At 37.3% G+C, this 22,918-nt stretch overlaps 1 protein-coding gene across 1 annotated transcript in view; it reads right to left on the reverse strand.

The window, feature by feature from the left end:
- Nucleotides 1–8,955: 8,955 nt before the first annotated feature.
- Nucleotides 8,956–22,918, reverse strand: part of dync2h1 (dynein cytoplasmic 2 heavy chain 1) — a 77,029-nt gene continuing 63,066 nt past the window's right edge. The window contains exons 89-96 of the mRNA XM_087796453.1: nt 22,380–22,496; nt 21,612–21,719; nt 21,246–21,347; nt 17,972–18,061; nt 14,611–14,720; nt 14,467–14,548; nt 11,437–11,553; nt 8,956–9,270 (exon numbers count right to left, since the gene is read on the reverse strand). Of these exons, the coding sequence (XP_087652579.1) occupies nt 9,109–9,270; nt 11,437–11,553; nt 14,467–14,548; nt 14,611–14,720; nt 17,972–18,061; nt 21,246–21,347; nt 21,612–21,719; nt 22,380–22,496 (888 nt within the window). The 3' untranslated portion in view covers nt 8,956–9,108. The remainder of the gene's footprint in view (nt 9,271–11,436; nt 11,554–14,466; nt 14,549–14,610; nt 14,721–17,971; nt 18,062–21,245; nt 21,348–21,611; nt 21,720–22,379; nt 22,497–22,918) is intronic.

Below are 22,918 nucleotides of genomic sequence, written 5' to 3' on the forward strand. Positions count from 1 at the left end.
ATTGGCTGTGACCGCAGAGGGGAGGGGTCAGCGCTGCTGGTCAGTTAGCTGCTGTCAGCTCTCTAATCTGAGACATTCTTCAATATTAGATGAAGCTTCTCTGGCAGCTCTGGACTTCTCACATTCCTCCTCTTTATCTATGGGCGCAACATTAGGTGGGATTATCTGGAGCTTGTTTTCTGTCTGACGGATCAATGCTGACCTAGTCTTAATGCTCTTTTGATTTAAAATAATGGTTTAGGTTTAGTCTACACAAGTGGCAAATTACTCTGAATCAGTGACGGAGTTTCCAAAAGTAACATAATGGGACGATCCTAGGAGCCGAGAAACTTTTATTGTTTCCATCATTTTAAAAAAATCATTCAAAAGTCATGTGAAATCTGTGTTTGGAAAGCCAACAACAACACATGGTATTTGGTTTTATATTATATATATTTTTAAAAAGGTTAAAAACCCCAAAACTTGTTTTTCTATTTCAGAAATAATCCCTAAAAAACGTAAATATATATGTTACGTTTATATTCATGTCATACATCCAGAGCCGTACCGTAAAGTCTGTAATAAAGGTGCATTTGAAACAAAATAGAAGGACGAAGAAATCTTCCGTAGATTACCAACATTAACAAAAAACTTCACAACAGTCCAACAAATGGCAGCGACCAAAACATTAGATCACCTTGTGTTAAAATAATACCAACAATAAATGTGTTTAACATTTAGTTCTTTATTTCCATAAACACATAAAAAAGAAACAATAATTCATTCATTTTAATTTACAGAGGTTAATTGGGAACTTGTCCGTAGGTATGAGTGTGTGTGTGAATGGTTGTGTGTCTTTGATATCCAGTGACAGAAAGGTGTCCTGTCCAGGGTGTCCCTCGGCTTTCACCCGATGAAACTGGGATAGACTCCAGTCACCCGCGACCTTCATAAGGGATTAAGCGGTAAAGAAAATAAATGAAAGAAAATAGTCCAAAAATGATATTGAGTTTAATTTTAAACTATTTCACCAAAATTCTGCTTTTACGATGAGAGACTGAGTCTTTAAAAACACACCAGAGACAACCGAACTCAAGTGCAGTGTTTTTCCCCCCTGGAAAATAAAAGAAATCCAAATCCACGTTGAAACGTCGAGGCACCATTTTCAGCGAGCTCTGCGTCAATGTAACCAATAGGATTGTTCAGAAAGGAAATGAGTGATAAAAGTAAAGTGCGTCCGGGGAATTAACAAATAAAACAGAAATTTAAGACAGTTTTACCAGTCAAATTCATACTTAATATAATCCCAAAGATGATGACGGTCTTGCTTCACTTTTACGCAACAAGAGTTTAATCGGGCCATATTCCAAACAGCTGTTTTAATTGACAGTTGTCGGATCATTTTCTATCATTAGGGAGGTCTGGTCCTACAAAAACATGGATTTCTTTGACCGTGTGGTGTCGATACAGTTGTAAACTACAAACTACTGTCTATCATGAACAAACTACTGTCCATCATGGATGATGACAGTCATCCTCTCAACACTGTCATCAGTGAGCAGAGAAGCAGAATGAGTGCACGAATGCTCCTACCCAGGTGCAAAACAAATAGACTCAAGGACTCATTCAGTCCTCGGGCTATTCAATTGTACAATTCTGAGTTCGGGGGCAGGAGTGGAGTGAGAGTATCTGGATGTTCTGTTCTATGTTAATCTTTGTATCCTTTGTCTTTGATGTTTTTCTTTGATCTATGTTCTTTATCTTTATCTTTAGACTTAGATTGTGTCATCTTGTTCTTTCTCTTTATGTTCTTGTTCTTATTTTATTTTGATTTATTTTTTATAAAAAAATTGCTGTATGTATTGGCTATTGGAAAAAAACAATTTCAATCAATAAAGGTTTACCTTACCTTACCTTATGTACGCATATTAACAGAAGAAAAGATCAAAGTCAAAGTACAACAGACCATTATCTTTTCATTTACAAGAATAATGACATGTTCAGCCTCTCTGGACAGGAATTAAATTTGATCAATCAAAGGCTAAACGAGAAGAGGTGATCGATGATCCTTGCAGTGACCTATAGACCAAGATGGCGACGTCTAAAAAACAAGCCGTCACCTGCAGGTTAAACCGTCCGTGTAATTAAATAAACGCTTCACTGAATCGATCCGAAATCTGAATGAATTTGTATCGATTTGTTCGAATTTAAATGTACAAATCATGGAAATGAATGAGCTCGCACGAACCCCTTTGACAAACCCAAAGAATGAAAAGTTACTTGGAGTGCACAAGTTAAAACCATCATGTCGAATCAATCCCTTCGGTTGGCTGGTGTGTTACGGCCGCTAATGGTCGCATCGATCCAGCCTCGCAGAAAATACGACTATTAGCCGAGAGAAGCTCCGATATCTGTGGGGAACAACTCTGTCACCTCGAATGGATCCGCAAATAGCAGAGAATTATGTAAAATGGAGTCTGGTGGAGGAGAGAAAAAAAAAGGGATTTCTTTTGATTCCAGAAGCTTTTTCGGAGGAAGCTCTTCGTCAATGAGACCATTAGCTGTGATGACACCTCACAGACTTCCTCGTGTGTTTGGAGGGTGACTTCATTGTGCTGGGATAATATTTCCGCTCAGACGTTTTTGGAATCATTCACAAGTGCTTAGAGAGGTTTGCGAAAAGGCTGAGCTTCGCTGAAGTTTGGAGGAACACCAAGGGGCAGTTGCTGTTAAAAATAGCTTCAAAAGACAGAATAACATGTTTTATTCCTTATAAAAGAGTTATAAACCAGAATTTATTCAAGCTCGCCACTAAAAGAACGGAGAATATTTCTCTGGAATATAATAAGCGTGGGAGTGTTTCCATCAGCTGCACCAGCCTGTGACTTTGGATCCAGCCTCAGTCGTTTTTGATTCTGACTTGGTAATGATTAAAGGAGGGTCGAGAGGGTTGATGGAGAGAAAACCAGTCTGGACTTAGATCATGAGAGACCACCCACAGTCCTCAGAAGAGAGGCCCTGGAGGAATCACGGATAAAAAGCGGGAGTTAAAATTCAAGTATAGTTTTTATGAGCCAATTTATGTACGAACATCCTTAATCTTCATCTTTAGTTTTTATTTTCTACATCGTTTCCACGGAAACACATTTTTTATACTTGATTTTTGGTTTACAATATTGAATTTCAATATGTTGAAGAGTCCTTCGCGATGATCAGTGTAACCTCAAGAACAGGCGGATAAAATATGTTGAGAATAAAGATCAAAATTTAATGTATTTTTCTTCTGCTTCACATTCTTTATGATCAATAAACAGAATTGCCTCATATTACATCATGAAACTCGCCTCCGTGTCCTCAAACCAACCCTCACTTTTTAACACCCTATTATTTTCTTTCTGCTCTGTGATATAAAGCCTCACACGGTCCAGAAGGAAAAGTTCTTGTGTCAGAGCTGTCAAGATGAGGTTGTTTTAGGAGTTTATGTGTTTATTTATGAACTTAATTTAGGATTAAATGCAGCTTATCCCAGCTACTCCGGGTGATAGGTGGGGGACACCCCAAAGATAATTTGAAGGCAAATGATTAACAAATGTGTTACTTCGTATACAAATTCGTAACTGGATTGACAATTGCGTCCCTCGATTTAAAAAAGTGCGTAACTCCATTTACAATTGCATAACTTGATTTACAAGCGCATAAGTCAATTTAAGCTTAACTTCATTTACTAATGTGCAACTCAAATAACTCAAAACAAACATGTAACTCAATTTAAAATATGTAACTGGATTTACAAATATGTAACTTGATTGACAAATGTGTAATTTCATGTACAAATTCAGGTGATAGGTGGGGGACACCCCAAAGACAATTGAAAGGCAAATGATTAACAAATGTGTAACTTAGTTTACTTAGTGTTACTTAGTGCAACTTAATTGAAAATGTGTTACTCAATTTGAAATTTCATAACTTGATTTACAGACGCGTAACGTGATTTACAAATATGTGACTTTATTACCAAATTCCAAACTCCATTTAGAAATTTGAAACTTAATTTAAAAATGTGTTACTTAATTAAGAAACGCATAACTCAATTTACAAATGTGTAACTCCATTTCCAAACGCATAACTCAATTTACAAATGTGTAACTCCATTTCCAAACCCTATCTCAGTTAACAAATGTGTGACTCCATTTCCAAACCCATAACTCAATTTACAAATGTGTAACTCCATTTCCAAACCCATAACTCAATTTACAAATGTGTAACTCCATTTCAAAAAGCATAACTCAATTTACAAATGTGTAACTCCATTTCAAAAAGCATAACTCAATTTACAAATGTGTAACTCCATTTCAAAAAGCATAACTCAATTTACAAATGTGTAACTCCATTTCAAAAAGCATAACTGAATTCACAAATGTGTAATTTCATTTACAAAAGCATAACTCCATTTGCAAATGTGTAACTCCATTTCAAAAAGCATAACTCAATTTACAAATGTGTAACTCCATTTCCAAACGCATAACTTAATTTACAAATGTGTAACTCCATTTCCAAACGCATAACTCAATTTGCAAATGTGTAACTCCATTTCCAAACGCATAACTCAATTTTCAAATGTGTAACTCCATTTCAAAAAGCATAACTCAATTTGCAAATGTGTAACTCCGTTTCCAAACGCATAACTTAATTTACAAATGTGTAACTCCATTTCCAAACGCATACCTCAATTTGCAAATGTGTAACTCCATTTCAAAACGCATAACTCAATTTACAAATGTGTAACTCCATTTCAAAAAGCATAACTCAATTTACAAATGTGTAACTCCATTTCAAAAAGCATAACTCAATTTACAAATGTGTAACGCCATTTCCAAACGCATAACTACATTTTCAAATGTGTGACTCCATTTCAAAAAGCATAACTCAAATCACAAATGTGCAACTTAATTAACAAATGCATAACTCAATTTACAAACTCAATTTACAAATGTGTAACTCCTTTTCAAAAAGCATAACTTGATCTACAAACAAAGTAAAAGGTTCTTCAGACTCTCCCCTGAAGCCATGCACCCAGAACTGGTATACATTGCTTCTTCAGTCCATCAAAGACTAGACCAGAGGTTTCTCCAGTCCCTTCACAAACAATCCTTCAAGGACCCCCTGGAACCACCAACGTATATTGTTGTTTTATCACATTATCTCTTGGACTACATTTTGTTTTGCTCGCAGACAGAAATGCAGATCAACACAACAGTGAACACGCTGACAGAATGTGATCCTTCCATTGAAGTTATTAAATCACGGCGAGTGAATACAGTTCCACGTCTGCCAAAACAAGCATCCGTGACGCTGGGTCTCAGCTTGTCAGCTAATTAAAAGTCTCTTCAAATAAATAAAAGTATGTTGCAGGGTAAACACACTTGTGAGCAGAAAAATATTGACATTATTAGTGTGTTTGTGTTTCAGAGAAAACACCTTCAAGACATTGAACTCAATGTCATTTAAAGATGAAAATGAAAGATGAAGAAGACTTGATAGAATCATTTATGCTGGAGTCTCTGGGCAGCAGAGGAGAGAAATATAGTTCAGGACTTTATTCTCCAAAGAGACAACCTTGTGTTTTTCATGAAGGAATGAAAAGTTTGTTCACAAGATGCTGTATTTAAGGGCGATAGAAATGGTTGTTTTTTGTTTATCCGACTTCTCAAGGTCACACACAGACGACTTAAGGAGTGCTGAGAGGAAACCAAAGCAGGCAAAACAACATCGACTCCAACGTGCCTCGGGAAAGAAATCAAAGTCTGGACGTTGTTGAAGCGTTAACTTATCCAGGGAAGCTTTTCAATATTAATGACACACAAGTTTGGTCGAGTTACAAGTTAGTTTTTAAACAATCCTACACGTCTAGTCAAGTACTTTATGTTTCGTTTGTATCACTTTTGTACAATACTTTAATGTACGTCTACGATCAAACATTTGTTTGATTGATTGTATGACGTTTTATTTCAAGTGTTGAAGAAATTGTTTTCAAATTGAAATAAAAACATATTTTTGTCTAGGATCAAACAGTTTTTAACCCTTGTGTTACTTTGGGGTCAAGGTGACCCGAGTAATGTGTTTGTTGTATCCCTTGTGTTGTCTCTGGTTCAAAGTGAAGGACCTCCACCACTGGATATATATTTATGGAAGCCAGGGACGTCGTTCACCTTGACCCAGAGACAATACAAAAGGATACCTCAAACACATTTGTTTCCAGGGCCATTGGGTTACCTTTACCCTGAATAACACGGGTTAACTGGAATTAAACAATTTTCGACTGTGATAAATCAATTTTCAACTTTAATCAAAAAAAGTTCAACTGCAATTAAACAATTTTCAACTTTAATCAAACAATTTTCAACTGTAATCAAACCATTTTCTACTGTAATCAAACAATGTTCAACTGTATTTAAAGCATTTTCAACTGGAATCCAACCATTTGTGTTATTTTATTCATTTCTTATCCCATTTTTACGTGTCATGTGATCATTTATGTGTGTCATGTGATGTTGAGAGTTAACTTGTAAACAAAGTAAACTGTTGTTTAAACAGTGTGGAAGACAAAAGTGTTTCCATGTTACTCTCTGGATGTAAAAAATATTTAATGCATTTTCAATTTATTCCTTCCCTCTGTCTTTCTCTCTCTCCCTCTGTCGGTTTCTGCTCATTACCTCAGAAGTCACTCGTTTCGCACTCTAAACTTCTCCATCCATCTTTGCCTTAAACGTCTCCTCCCAACTTCTGTGGCGCTGTCAGCGTCTGTTCTCCTGCCTCTCCACAATTTTCTCCTGCAGGTTTTATAGCCTCACTTCAGTCCCGCGCCGGCTCTCAGCCTCCATTTCACTGTCTGTCTTCCACTCTCTGACCCAGAGGGCCGTGTTTCACGAAATCCAATCCTCTCCCTTTATAAACCTGCTGTTCCATTTCACTCCCATTTTGTCACACTGCAGTGAACACACAATACCCTCTCCTCCCTCATTTCATTCCCCCTTTCCCCCCGCCAACACACACTGTCACAGGAACACACACACAAACAACACTGCATTCATAGATTTTGGATTTGTTTTGCTTATTCTAATCTCATCTTGTCCTTTACATCAGTTGCAATGTATTTGTAAGTTTTCGAAAAAAAATCAAGCATTTTTTTCTTTACACATTTTGGTTTCGGGCAAATTATACACGAACAATCGTAGAATTTTCAAATACAATTAAAACAATTTTCAACATTATACAAACAATTTTCAACTGTAGTCAAACATTTTCAGGGGTCACCCGCGAGGACCATATGAGGCACCCGCAGGCCTGTTCTAAAAATATCACAACTCCCCACCAGTGAGCTGCGTCTAAATAATTTAAGTTAAATTCAGTTTAAAATAAATTATTTAATCACACTTGCATTTATATGTATATGAAAATGAAAAGATCTTTAAAATAAAATGAATGTTTGTGTGACTGTCTTCATGTGTGTGTGTGACTTTCTTAATGTGTGTGTGTGACTGTCTTCATGTGTGTGTGTGACTGTCTTCATGTGTGTTTGTGTGTGTGACTGTCTTCATGTGTGTATGTAAATTACATACAGTTTATATAATTTAGTCGACTCTTATGGAGTGAGATTACTGCCGCCTTTTTGAGCAAGTGTGTCTCTAAACCCGCCTTGTTCCCTCGGGTAGCTCCCTGTGATTGGTGGAGAAGTCCAGCCAATGGCAGCAGAAGGCTTCAAGCAGCAGGTCTCTGAATGGCTGTCTTCGTGGCAGACATCTAACTTGCATTTATGACGAGCCCGCGAGACTTGTGTCTTGAGAAGACAAATGTTGAGCGCAGCAGTGAAGCTAGAGCGTGCGTGAATAACATGTTGACAGACGTGCATGACTGGTTGAGCGCGCAGCAGAGTGATTTTGAGTTTACAACAACCAAGACACACTCGCCAAAACCGTTTGCAGTAATCTCACTCCATAGATTTGCATACCTGAAAGACTGACTCAGAGTTGCAGTGTCAATTTACACACCAGTCTACGATACACTAGTGAACAGCATGCAATGCCAGTCTTCCCACTAACAAAGAAACAGTTACCAGATGGTGTCAGTTGCAAAGCTGGATGAAAAATTAGGATAAATTGTGTTCAATTGAATAGTGTTAATGAAATGTAACAGATATCATTTTGTAAAAATGCAGCAGACTTGGTCATTAATTCAAAATGTGATTAGATGTATTTGAAAATATGTAGGTTGATTTTTCTTAAACATTAGATTATTGATAACTTTTTCAAACAAGGTGCAATACACAGTTAATGATTTGTTAGAAGAGTCTTTCACTGGCTAGTTAAAAAAAGAAGATGTTTCCTATGAAATGTTGTGAATTTAAATTGGGAAAATGTTGTTCCATTCAAAAGAGTATTCATGAAATGTAAAAGATTATTTTGTAAAAATGATCAGTGTCTTTACATAGATGAGTATCATTAACCATTAATAATAATATATAACTAAAGACAAACTGAGAAAATGTGTTATTTCAGAAGAGAGTATCAAACTAGGTGCCCTTCGTATGACTCAGTACCCATGAAGTAGCCCAAAATGGTTGGTGACCCCTGCTTTATATCAATCATTGGAATATTATTAATATAATGTGCATATATATGGTTGTCATGTGATCATGTTTTTTTTTAATTTGAGAAAATTGTCAATATTTTAAAAAGTGTGTAATTGTGCCTTCAGTCAACATGTTTGGACTCAATTCTTCAGCGACAGAAGTCACATCCCTGACTCACCTCAGCTTAAGAGTCGATCCCACACAGGTCATAGATCAGCGGAGCGTGTGTGTAGTAATGAGTAAGTGAGTGTAGGTGCGTGTGCTGTGCGAGTGAGCGAGCGAGAGTGATCACCACTGGCTTCAGGAACTGACACGGGAGCGTCTCGGGTGTGGAGAGCTGCCTTCAGCACTGTTGGACGAGGAGGAGCGTTTATTTTCAACATGGAGTATTACACGGTAACAATAAGAATATAAAGTCTTCTGAAGCACAACAAATACATTCAAGTATTTCACTCGGCGTCTATGAGATTAGCTTCCTTTATGAGGTGAGAGAGGAAGAGCTACTGTTGTTTGAGGAAGAGAGCAGCTCCCGTCTGGATCCAGTGCTCAGGGTGGGATCCACAGGGCAGACGCACATGTGTCACCACCTTCACCCTCTCAGAGCTGGTGTACACCGGCAGACACATGCTCTCCTCCGGGAGGGAGGCTGTGGCAGCAGACGTCTGGGGAAGAGAGGAAAAGTGTCTTAAATGTAGATGATTGACGTTTGAATCAGCCAATGGTTTTACTTCAAGCGTAGATGAAGCCATTATCATGTAAGATTAACAATAAATAAACACGTTAGTATTTTATTCGTTCATTTTCTTGCTTTCAGAGGTTGATTGAGACTTTGAAACTGGGAAATTGTGAATAGTTGTGTGTCTTTGTGTAACCTGCGACAGACTGCCGTCCTGTCCAGGGTGTTCCCCGCCTCTCGCCCGTAGAAAGCGGGATGGACCCCACACCCCCCACTATCCAACATAAGGGATTAAGCGATACATAAAATAAATAAATAAATATTTGATATGTATGAGTTAATGATTATAAAGTAAATATTTTTGTTCAGTGAAATACAATTATGAATAAGAACCGTTCTTCTCTCTGATTCCTTTCAACCTATAAATATCACGTTTGATTTGATTTGAAATGGTTTGATTATAGTTGAAAATTGTTTGATTATAGTTGAAAATTGTTTGATTATAGTTGAAAATTGTTTGATTACAGTTGATAATTGTTTGATTACAGTTGATAATTGTTTGATTATAGTTGAAAATTGTTGGATAACAGTTGAAAATTGTTTGTTTACTGTTGAAAATTGTTTGATTACAGTTGAAACTTGTTCGATTACAGTAGAAAATTGTTTGATAACAGTTTAAAATTGTTTGATTACAGTTGAAAATTGTTTGATTACAGTTAAAAAAATGTTTGAATAAGGTTTAAAATTGTTTGATAAAAGTTGTAAATTGTTTGATTACAGTCTAAATTTTTTTGATTACAGTTGAAAATTGTTTGATAAAAGTTGAAAATTGTTTGATAAAAGTTGAAAATTGTTCGAATACAGTTGAAAATAGTTTGATTACAATTGAAAATTGTTTAATTATAGTTTAAAATTGTTTGATTACAGTTGAAAATTGTTTGATTACAGTTGAAAATTGTTTGATTATAGTTGAAAATTGTTTGATTATAGTTGAAAATTGTTCGATTACAGTTGAAAATTGTTTGATTACAGTTGATAATTGTTTGATTATAGTTGAAAATTGTTGGATAACAGTTGAATATTGTTTGTTTACTGTTGAAAATTGTTTGATTACAGTTGAAACTTGTTCGATTACAGTAGAAAATTGTTTGATAACAGTTTAAAATTGTTTGATTACAGTTGAAAATTGTTTGATTACAGTTAAAAAATTGTTTGAATAAGGTTTAAAATTGTTTGATAAAAGTTGAAAATTGTTTGATTACAGTCTAAATTTTTTTGATTACAGTTGAAAATTGTTTGATAACAGTTGAAAATTGTTTGATAGAAGTTGAAAATTGTTTGATAAAAGTTGAAAATTGTTCGAATACAGTTGAAAATAGTTTGATTACAATTGAAAATTGTTTAATTTTAGTTTAAAATTGTTTGATTACAGTTGAAAATTGTTTTATTACAGTTAAAAAAATGTTTGAATAAGGTTTAAAATTGTTTGATAAAAGTTGAAAATTGTTTGATTACAGTTGAAAATTGTTTGATTACAGTCTAAATTTTTTTGATTACAGTTGAAAATTGTTTGATAACAGTTGAAAATTGTTTGATAAAAGTTGAAAATTGTTTGATAAAAGTTGAAAATTGTTCGAATACAGTTGAAAATAGTTTGATTACAATTGAAAATTGTTTAATTATAGTTTAAAATTGTTTGATTACAGTTGAAAATTGTTTGATTACAGTTAAAAAATTGTTTGAATAAGGTTTTATAATTGTTTGATAAAAGTTGAAAATTGTTTGATTACAGTCTAAATTTTTTTGATTACAGTTGTAAATTGTTTGATAACAGTTGAAAATTGTTTGATAAAAGTTGAAAATTGTTTGATAAAAGTTGAAAATTGTTTGATAACAGTTGAAAATTGTTTGTTAAAAGTTGAAAATTGTTCGAATACAGTTGAAAATAGTTTGATTACAATTGAAAATTGTTTAATTATAGTTTAAACTTCTTTGATTACAGTTGAAAATTGTTTGATTACAGTTGAAAATTGTTCGATAAAAGTTAAAAATTGTTCGAATACAGTTGAACATTGTTCGAAAATTGTTTCTTTGTTACAGTTGGTATTTGTTTGATTACAGTTAAAAATTGTTTGATTATAGTCACACTAACTTGTTGTATCCAGGCCATGGAGCACGTCGGGACTGCAGACACACTCGGGGAGTCGTGTAGGTTCTCACGAAGATGAACTCCGTCAAAGCCACAACCTTCCAGTTGGAGGCCTCCGACCTGATGGAGCGAGAGATGGTCGAAGGAAAGGAAGAAACAGGGAGAGACGAGAGATGTGAGGAAGCTGCAGGGGGATCAATAAGACAGCGTGATGGTGTGCGAGAGGAAACCAGGCCAGGACAGTCATTGTGAAGACAGCGTGATACAGTGTTGAAGCTTGAAAAAGACGCTCAATTCTGTCCAGTGACTCAGGGATTTTCCTCACAACACAAGAAAGGAAACTCTGGCTCACAGTCAGACGCACAAAGACCACGACTAAGTCACCATAATCTGGACCGGAGAGGAAGTCAGAGGAAAATATATTGTGTGAATGTGTGTGTGTGTTAGAGTATGTATTTTTGTGATTATGTGTGTGTGAGTATGTGTATATGAATGCGTTTGAGTGTGTGTATTTTTGTGTGTGAGTAGGTGTGTGTGTGTGTGTGTGTGTATGTTTGCGTGTGAGAGTGTGTGTGTGGGTCTGCATGTATCTGCATGTGATTGTGCGTATAATTTGAATGTGCATTTATGTGTGAGTGAATCTGTGTTGAAGTGTACTTGTTAGTGTGTCTGCATGTGAGTGTGTGTGTGCTTGTAAGTGTGTGTGCATTTGAGTGTGTGTAAATATAATATATATTTGTGTGTGTGTGCTCGTAAGTGTGTGTGTGTGAGTAGGTGTGTGTGCATGTGAGTAGGGGTGTGAGTGTTTGTGCATGTGTGAGTGTGCGTGAGTAAGTGTGTGTGTGTGTCCATTTGAGTATGCGTGAGTGCATGTGAGTGTGTGTGCGTGCGTGCGTGCATGCTAGTGTGTGTGCATATAAGTGTGTGTGTGAGCATATAAGTGTGTGTGTGTGCTTGTGAGTGTAGGTGCATTTGTATGTGTGTGCGCAAATACATTTGTGTGTGCTCGTAAGTGTGTGTGTGTGAGTAGGTGTGTGTGCATGTAAGTAGGGGTGTGAGTGTGTGTGCATGTGTGAGTGTGTGTGCATGTGATTAGGTGTGTGTGTCTGTGTATTCATGTTTGTGTGTGTGTGTGTGCATGTGTGTATGTGTGTGAGTGTCCATGTGACAACAATGGTTGTGTCTTTCTTCTTCTTCCTGCTCCTGGATTCTTCCTGCAGCTGCATCTACTACTTCTGCCTGTGCTGAGAGTTGAAAAGAGTTGCCAAGCTATTGAATCCCATTGTCAGTCTTCATTGAAACAACAGACAACAATTGGTGTTATCAGATCAGGAAATGAAGAAGAGAAGGCGGAGCAGGATAAAAGGAAAAAAAAACTTTGTCTGGTTCAATGAGTGCTCTCACAGGTTTGCACCTTTGATCTGCTGCACCTGCTTCATTTAGTCTCAGGAGGGGGCATCACTGACCCGCCCACTTCTAAACTACATCCATTCTTTTTACGACTCTAACTGGCAACATGTCGCCTTTAATCTCTCATGAGTTGACTTCTGATATTTTGTCGCGCTCTGGTGTCACACTCCTCTGGGTTCATCTCTGTTTTAAGTGATCTACAGAACGTTAAATCCGTCACCGTCTGATCACACACGACCCAAATTTGTCAGCGAATCACGAGACAGGCCTGGTTATTCCAACAGTACCTGAAGGCACCAGAAGAAGTAAGGATCCATACATGTGGAGAAAAGTGGAATAAAGCTCTTACAATGCAGATTTAAGTTCTAATTTGATGATGAAGACCTCTTTCCACACTGGAACCACACACTTCCAAACACTGCCGAACACACATCCACGAGAGAAACAAGTCACGAGTTCAAATCCTGTCACTTCATGCTGAGCTCGTGAATCATTTCTTCTGCTCATGGAGCTGCTGGAGCTAAACTGAGGTCAGACGTGACACTTCTCTGCTGTGACCTTCATCTTGTTGAAGCCAGTTTTAAAGACAGAACTGGCCTTTGATGGTTCAAAATCTCGCGTCAGTAGAAGAGCGTAATTAATCCCTGGTTTGTTGAACCAGCTGTCCAGGGTGAGAGCTGTTTCTTCAGGTGCTGAACTGTGGATGTTAAACCCAGAGATGTGGTTGTTTTATCTATAAAACATGTTTTTTTCTCTGTAGTCATGGACAGCTTAGGAATATAGATACCGTCAGATACAGATACGTCTATATCGGCATCCGGCGCCTTAACCTGGAGTTTAGCTCATATATGCAACAGTTCAGCTGATAAATGGACGAGTAGGTCGAGATTGTTTCGGCCCCAGGGCCTTCAGTCATACCAGATAAAACTGTCTCCACTAGGTTAAGGCATAAAATATACAACATTTTAAGTGTAAAAAAAAACGTTTTAAAAACATCAGACGGGTGCTGTGTCTTAAATCGCACCCTTCTCTAAGTGCGATGCTTTACAGTGCACTGTAAGACAGTGCACTTACTTGCGTAAATTTAGACAGGGTAGTACTGTCACAAATCGAACATTGACACTACTTCTTAATGGTGATTGCAACCATATCGCAGACACTTCACAGCTTTTTTCGCCAATTGAAACAAATTATTAAGTTATGTTTCATCGCTCGCTGCCGCCGCCATTGGGAAAGTAGTGTCGTTTCCAAGATGGCGGACTCAATCCTCTGCCTGATTAAGTGCTCCAATTGAGTAAGCATAGCGCACTACATTTTCGCATACTGCTCTGTGTCAAAGTGCACGATGTGGGACACACCACAGAATATTATGACAAGATTCCATTAGGCAAACAAAACCACTAAAAAGTGAAGCTGCTATGTGTCGAAGCTAATAAACACCAAACATGTTTTTCTGGGAGTAGGTTCTAAAGGTTGTGTCGAACTGGTTGAAAATATAAGAGCTTTTATTTTGAAGTTCTGAATGAGATATCTGTTATAATGAAGTCATTGTTCAATTTTAGACAAAAGATTTTAAGTGATGAATGTGAAGCTTCTACTACGACTCTAGTCACTTATATTCACCTTGACTTGCAGTTTGGCCTCTGGGATGGGACTTCTCCATGATGAAGCAAACACCAAACTATCCATGGAACATCCCATAGACCTTGAACACATCATAAAAGAATGTAAATGACAAAAATTGACACTTTGAGTTGCAACACTCACCTGGCAGTCTCCTGTCTCAAGGCGTTGAGGAACGTATCCGGATGGAAGAGTTCGGAAAGATCCAGAGTATCCGACAGAAGCGACTGTTTCTCTGCACGAACCACCCAACTCTAAGACATGGAAACAAGGAGGGATGATGAATACTTCCTGTTCCAGTCTTCTGGTTTGACCAGGAAACTGTCTCAGTCGAGAAAATAATTTGAAATGTTTAATAATTCATAGTATTTTCTTTCTAATATTTATACTAGTTCAGCAGTGAGCAATAACATGAGCGTGTGGTACTGTGAATAGTTCACTGTAATGATGGTTTCATTTTAAACAGTCATGACTCAAAGAACGGAACTTTTTCATTTGTTTTAACGATGCACTTAACTACTGCTTGGGCGACCCGCCCGGGAACCATCAAACCAATTCACAGTAGTGGGTCAGAAGTTTTTTTTTTGATTATGGCTCAAATACTGGGAACTTATCAGGACAAGAAAAATTGAAAAACATTCTGACTTCGGTGACAGGGCTTCTGTTTTCACGACCATTGACACTTTCGCCATTACACAGTTTTTACAATGAAATTAAATCTTATATGGTGGGGCTTTAAAGTAAGGCAGTGGGCGTCTAATAAAGGCTACTGAAGAACATAAACATGCCTGTTTAGCGTATTCTCTAGATGTCAAAAGATAACATTGTTTCGTTGGCAAATGATATGAAAAACAACCTTTGCTAAAGCACAAAACCAACAGCTTAACTATCTGTAATGCTGGACATAGTAACGCACTTTTCGGAGTATAAACCGCTCCTTTTTACCCCACGCACATTTATAGACTTCTCTTGACCAGGGGCCACCAGGGGCCACTCTAGCAGTAAACGCATAAGTGTGGGAGACGTGGGGAAAGATTATGCACTGAAGGAGACACTTGTTTTGATTTCGATTTCTTGCAAAAAGGTTCACCAACACCAAGAGGTTTGGAAATGCTGGACAACTGCGGGATGCAGAGGACGGATCAATGGTGAATGTGCTTCGGAATCTGTTTAAAATGTATTCTGCAAGATTAGAACAACAACGAAAAACTACTGTATAGTGTCTTTCTGTCTTAATCTCTCATGTTTAAACTAAACATGCACTGTAGGCTTGATATGTGGCGCAAAACATGTAGTATGGAGAAGACGGCGTGTTCAAGAAGGCTTTTAAGACCGTAAGTCTTCACTAAGCATTCTTTATTGTGGGATATTACACAGAAATAGACAAATTATTGGGAGGGAGAAATCCTACAAGCCATGGGCCGCTGTGAGCAGGTGCACAGCAGTAATGCTTCATTCATAAAGTGCATTGATTAAGAAAGTCCTTTAAAAATAGATGGAACTACGTCACTACTGCTTATTGTAACAATGAAAACCTGCGGCTTTTTAGTCCGGAAATTACGGTAGTTTTTTCTTTTACCTGATTTAAGTTTACTTATCCTGATCATGCTTAACTTTGATCATCTGTAGCTAACACACAGAAATGTATTTATGGAGCAAAAAAAAGAAGGAATTCAGTAGTGTGTTATTAGAGAAAAATAATAATTTATTCAAAATATATTCCTTTCAAAATGTACTGTGGCAAAGTTCCAGCCGTCTTCTGCAAGCAGCTGGACACTTCCGTCTGAATCACCATAGAAACTGGTTAATATGAAGGTCAGCTGAGACATTACTAACAGGCAGAATGAAGAAGTTCTGATACAAAAAAATTGAAAAATATGTTACAATATTATTACAAGCTATCTCTCTGTCGTTTTGCGAAGATTAGACACACAGGTGGACGGACCGACCTGTATTAATCTTTTGGGAAGGAAAATTTGAATCTGAATAGCAGCACAGCAGCCAACAGAAGACCAGAGACAGATGTGTTGTGGCAGTCGTGGCCCCTAAGATGAATTATTTGGCCTTCCATTCAATTTCTTCATGAGATTGAGTAGTGGCTTCATCTTTGTACAACATCAGATCTTAAAGTTAATTTAATCTCATGAATTATATAGATATGAAGTTAAAATGTAACTTTGAAAATATACAAAAATACACACAACATTAAAGAGCAAAATACAAATCAAATAAGGATCAAAGACCTTTAGAAAAAAAACTGCTAAAAAAAAAAGAAAAACGACTCAGTCTCCACAAGACTAGACCTATCTTGGCCCCCAAGCAAGTTTGAGACCCTGGCGCTACAACTTAATGGCACTAGGGATGAAGGAGTTCTTGAGTCCGTCTGTTGTATGTAGGATCTTACTATCATGCATTCAAATAAGAGCATGAAATCATTAAATGAGTGAATGAATGAAGTACCAAGTTTGTCTCAATGCATGGTAAAAGCACCACTAAAGTGGACGTGCATATCTGTTACATCTGTCAACATTAGCAGCATCTCCCGCCTGCTCCACCTTTATTAGACTGATCAGCCATCAGGACACAGACATAACAGAGAAATCACTCAGCGCTGACGAGCAAAAAATAGAAAGTAAAGGATGAAGCTGCTTCCTGAGAGACACAATGGACGCAGATAAGAGTGCAGAGCAGAGGGATGGAAGACTGAACTCAAAAACAAAAAAAGTCCAGCTGATAAGAAGTTGAATTGTATACATATTTGGGAAGATTAGACGAAAATATTTCTCATCATCCGTGACATGTTTTTGTGAGAAGAGCGCCCGACCGCAGACAAGATACATGAACAATATACAGATGAACAAGGAAAATAAACAATGTTGTGATAGCTTAATATACTTCATCATGTAAGAAAACCAAACAGGGATTTTCAGCCAGATATTTTACTGCTTGGCACCAGCTTCGGGCCGACACTTCCCAGAACTCTTTTGTTTTTATATACACTCCCCTTTATTTATGACACTTTTAAAGACATTGCAAGCTTTTTGTTTTTCGCCCCTGTTTCCATCAACAAAGTGGCCGGTTCACCCATATGTTCAACTATAAATATCAAGGGTGTGAAATTGTTCCTTTCTTGAGTATATGAAGTGGAAAATATTTTAATTTGACGCAGCCCTGAAGCTTGAACATAAATCTGTGACAATACTTTCCTCATTAGGATATGAATGCATGATGGATTTAAACGGATCCTCAATCATTAAACTAATGCTGATTAGAAAACTCTCCTTAAGTCTTCTCAGGCTTCATTATCGGGGGGTGGGGGGGAGACCACTGGGAATTCTCAGGGCCATCGGGACTCTTTATGAGGTTGTCGGCAAGTGGGCCCTACTAGCAATTATACTGCAGGCGTTTCATAACAGGACTCAAAGGAGAGTCAGTTTTGTTGCCGAAAAAGACTCGCGAGCGTTCGAGGAAAGGCTTTTATAACTGTGTGTACAGAGTTACTCACCTGTGTGGCCACTGCTCGAGTTACAACAGATCTCAGGTACTGCATCGGCTCCTCGGGTCCTTCCCACTTACTCTGCCACGTCAATGGACACTGAGCAGGAGAGACAAAAGTGCAACTGATAAGAATTGAGAAAAAGTGTAGTGATGGTCTAATGAAGCTTCATGAAGCAGTGTCATGTGGTTTAGAGGCCAGTAGGTGGAGCCATCAGTTTAAAAATGATATTTCATTAGAACAGTTGTTCAAAGCAAAGGAAAGTAGTGCAGACATCCATCTAGTGGACTCTGAAAATAATGACACTGCTTCATGGAGCTTCATAAGACCAATCAATAAAATAAAATAAAAATAGTAATGGATAAAAAAGTTGTGGATTAAATCCAAATTACTTTTCCTGTGTCGTCATGTCAGTGAATTTACAACAGTAGGTTCACCTCTTCACTTCAAACTTCTGTTTACGATTCCGGCTAGTGCTGGAGTGTTTTTCTTATTTTCTAAAATGTTTATTTTACTACATAAATCATCGTGAGCAGTGAAATGAAGATTAATTTACTAAGAAGGAACACACTGTGTCCCTCCGCTTATTATTTATTCTTACAAGCTGCATTGAGTGCACATTAATCAGAAGAAACATCACTGTTAATGCTTTGATTTAATGTTAAATAAATGCCCAAAAACGTTTCACAGCTCAGATTCTTAATAAAAATATACTTCTCTGACGCTTCTTGAGCGTAAGTCGAGTCAAAGAAAACAATGTCAAAAGAAAAGATTGAAGCTCACAGCTGTCCAAGATTCCATATTCAATTGTCTTTTTTGTCATTATACGGCATGGTGAAATCCCTGATAATGAAATTGTGTTGGGACCCTGGCATATAAATAGTACAAAAAACACAATAAAAGAGGAAGCAAAAGAAAATGGCTGCAGTCGGCATTGTTCTTTTGATTTGTGAAACGATCTGTGTAGTCCACATGTTCCAACTCGTACACGCTGCAGGTGCAACGGCTACTAATCTGACAACGCTGGCCCAAAACTTTCTCACTTTTGGAAGCCAATATCAAAAGTTGCCACTTTCAGTTTCAGCATCTGTGGCACACGAAAGGTTGTCAGTAAGAAGATAGAGTCTGAATCTGCGCCATCTAAATTCTTAGAGTAGCTGGTAAAATATGTAGAACAGTGGAAGGGAATCACTGATCTATTGGAAGGCATTGAGCCAAGTGCCTCTTTTGAGAGCTGGTTAAACTCTATCAGGTTCCTGTGTTCGGCCATCATAGTCGACACCTCATAGGAATACATTAACGCGAGGAAAACAAAGACTCTTCTTTTGTACAAGTAACAAAAGCACTTCACAGTCCTCCTAATAGAGTTCACGGCTCTATGCATGAGGCCAAGCCGCCAATTAAGTTGGTAAAATACACCCCAGAGGATATTTCAACAATTCCCAGGTTATTGTAAGATGTAACCTTAGACGGTTTGCCTTCGTTCAACTGATTCAATTTTCCTTGCTCTGAAGACCCAGTTACCATGGAAACAAGACTCCATTTATTGACGAATCAACATCTCTTCTCGGACACAACGGACTGAAAAGTGGTCTGTGTTGGTTGGTTTGTAAGGGGTCACTTCCTACTGAGTGAAGTAAGGAGGGGAGGTACGTGGATGGGTGGGATGGGAAACACAGCATAAGTAAAAGGGATGATTCAATTCAATGCGATTTTAAATGTCAATGTGTGTTGACGCAAGACACTTTACAGGTTAAACTGCACTTCATAAGAGAAGAAAAAACAGGTCTGAGACAATCCCAATGAAAGTGGCGAGGAAAAGAAATGCGGCCTAATATTTGTCCTGGGTCTATCTTGTTGTAATTTCACTTATTTTGACCTCTTAACAGCTTTCAACAAACAAGAAAATGTACAGTAAATAAACTATTCAAATGTCTTGCACTTTCTGGGCCTTTGCATGTTGTTGTGGGAAGATTTCTTCATTCCTAAAGCATTACAGCTGGCACAGGATTCCTTGAAAAAGCAATTATAATTAGTATTATTCTTTCGACTGATTTAACAGGCAGCTGCGATGAATTTTGTTTTGCAGCTCTGCTTGCCACTCTCCTCTGTTGCTTGGGGAGTTTCCAAGTATCCAATTATTTTTTACTGCATAGCTGAGGGGACAGGCAATGAAGTAGCTGTGTCTGTCACACTTTCATAATGTTACAACCCCTTTTGGTGCATTTCAGATGAATTAATCAAAGGTTGCTTCTGCTTCTTATCTCTCAGTTGACGGCGTGCTTATTTCCGAACTCACACCCCGGATCCTTTGATCGTAGCGTTGACACCGCATCACCCAAAGTGGAGGAGTTCAAGTATTTCAGGGGAAGAACGGTACGTGAGATCAACAGGTGCAATATGTGATGGTAAAAAGAGAGCTAAGCCAAAAGGCAAAAGCTAGTAGTGTACCATGGTCACACACAGTGGGTATTTAAGGGTGTATGGATACTCCTTTAGTGATAGCGTGTGAAGCATGGTCATCCGGGATAGTTTAGGATAGTGCTGCTGCTTGGATCATAATCTCTAAAGCAAGACGCATCAGTGTACATCAATGTACAATCTCAAGATTAGATGATGTATTTGGGACGGATATGGCCCAAATAATGGGCAGAAATTAAAGGAGTTGAAGAGGAGAGTGCAGGCAGGGTGGACTGGGTGGGACTTTAAAAGACAGAAGTTAGACCTGGCCCAGTGTATGGTATAAAAACAGACACTGACTCTATAAAACAAATTTTATAGAGTCAAGAGTTGAGGATATTCAAGGTTTTATTGAGATGAAAAATCTGAAATATCATAAGGACAGATCACTTTGAGATAATAAGGAGACAAAGTTGTTTTTTGGATGTGGAAAATAAAGATATGAAGATGATTGATCTAACTAAGAAGGAGGAAGAGGATAGGCTAAGGCGGGGGACCCTATTAGAAGTGGAAACCTATGAGGGTAACGGTGAAAAAGAAAAAGGAAATATGTAGTTTAAAAACTATGAGATATTTTCCAATCCCTCGCTGTACCATAAGATAAATCATTTGCCAAGTTAAAAGTAAATTTTTGTTAATGATTTTACAGTATGTGATTTACAAATAGTCAAAATGTAGTCATTAAAAGTAAATATCAACGTGAAGACGAGACAACATTGTAAACACCAGATTTTTAAAAAGTCCCATTTCCAGCAAGTGAAGGAAGGTATTGCCTTAAAACCTCAACCTTAACATGAAACTGATGTGACTTCTCTCTTCTTACCTCCTGATTGAGCAAGGCTGAGGCCAGTTTCTGGACTTCAGGGGTCAGCAGTTGAGTCCCTCTGATGACTTTGCTAAGAGCAGCAAGAGATTGATGGATACCCTGCAACAACAATTGCAATCGAGCTTACCCGCTGTGTCACAAGCTACATGGAGTGTCATTACACATAACAGCCTTTGATTGCTCTGAACTGGTTCTGTGCGATTGAAACGGTTAGTAATCATTGACAACTATCAGTCACATTGACTGAGTCCAACATATATACATTCATTTTAGAGCATTTCTATTTTATTTCAACACTTTTAATCCATTGAATAATTAAACAGGAAATATTTATATTAGTTTACGAATCGTCATCACACTCACCTGGACAAGTCGAACAGCATTGAACTGCTCCAGAGCAATGAAAGAGAGCACTGGTGACCCTTGACCTTCTGCAGGAGGGACTACCTTTTGGTGGATTAGATTTGAACCCTTGTAGAAATAAACAGAATATTAATTAAAGAGGGTGAAGATCTACCCTTTTAACATATTTTTTGTTTATTTTCTAATATAGTTTTACTATTCAGGCCCAAAATCTAGTAACTTTATAGCCGACAGAAAACATTTATCATTTGTTCTCTTGTTTTATGCCAAAACCCAAAGACGAAAATGTAGCTCAAGCATTATCAAAAAAAGAAACAAACAATACATGTATTTATCCTTAAAATATATAACTTGATATTTCCAGTGACAGGACATTTGGAATAATATAACAAGATTAAGTGAAATGCTAAAGGTTGGCCAATGTTAAAGCAGCTATTAGATGAAGCATTTGAAACATCCTAAAATGTTATTTTGATAAAAAGACAACAGTAGACATTTCTCTTGTGATTGAATGACAGCAATGGATGAACTGCATCATAAAATAAATAATATAAAGCCTTAAATAGAGGTGAAATTATTCAATTAAAGTTAAATCGATCTTTAAATAATATTATAAAGGTGTGAAACATTATGTACTTAAATAAGTCAACTAGCTTTAGTAATTGACTTAACACTAAATTGAAGTAAGTATTGAGATGCATAACACACTAATGATTATAACGTTTAATTATGTTTCATAAAGGAGGACCCAAAAGAAAGAATAAATACCTGGTTGAGCTTCTTCCACAAGTTCAGGATAGGGGAAAGTCCATTCGACCACAGCTCCCGGTCGAACTTGGACCCGGTTGCTACGGAGCGACTCATCACACGGAGTTGAGAAATTACCTGCAAATCAATTTGAAATTCAACTATAAATCCAAGTAAAAAGCATCTAGGAATCATGCTGAAAACAGGTACAAATCTGTATGAAAATAAATATAAATCAAAGAGAAAATGAACGATAAAATCCACATGATAATAAACTATAAATCCCCATAAAAGTGAGCTATAAATCAAGATGAAAATGAACCATAACTCAGTGTTAAAATGAACTACAAATCAAAGTTAAAATGGCCTATAAATCAGGGCAAAATGAACTATAACTCAAGGTAAAAATGAACTATAAATCATGGTGAACTCCCTATGAGCAGGTGGATCGCACAGCAGTAGAACATGCATTTCCGTTGAGAGACAGAACGTCACAAAAATAAACCTTTTTTCGTTGATAATGCTCCTCAAAGTAGAAACACAAACACCTTGCACAACTA

This window comes from Callionymus lyra, chromosome 7, assembly GCF_982586985.1.
Source record: "Callionymus lyra chromosome 7, fCalLyr1.hap1.1, whole genome shotgun sequence".
Lineage (NCBI taxonomy): Eukaryota > Metazoa > Chordata > Actinopteri > Syngnathiformes > Callionymidae > Callionymus > Callionymus lyra.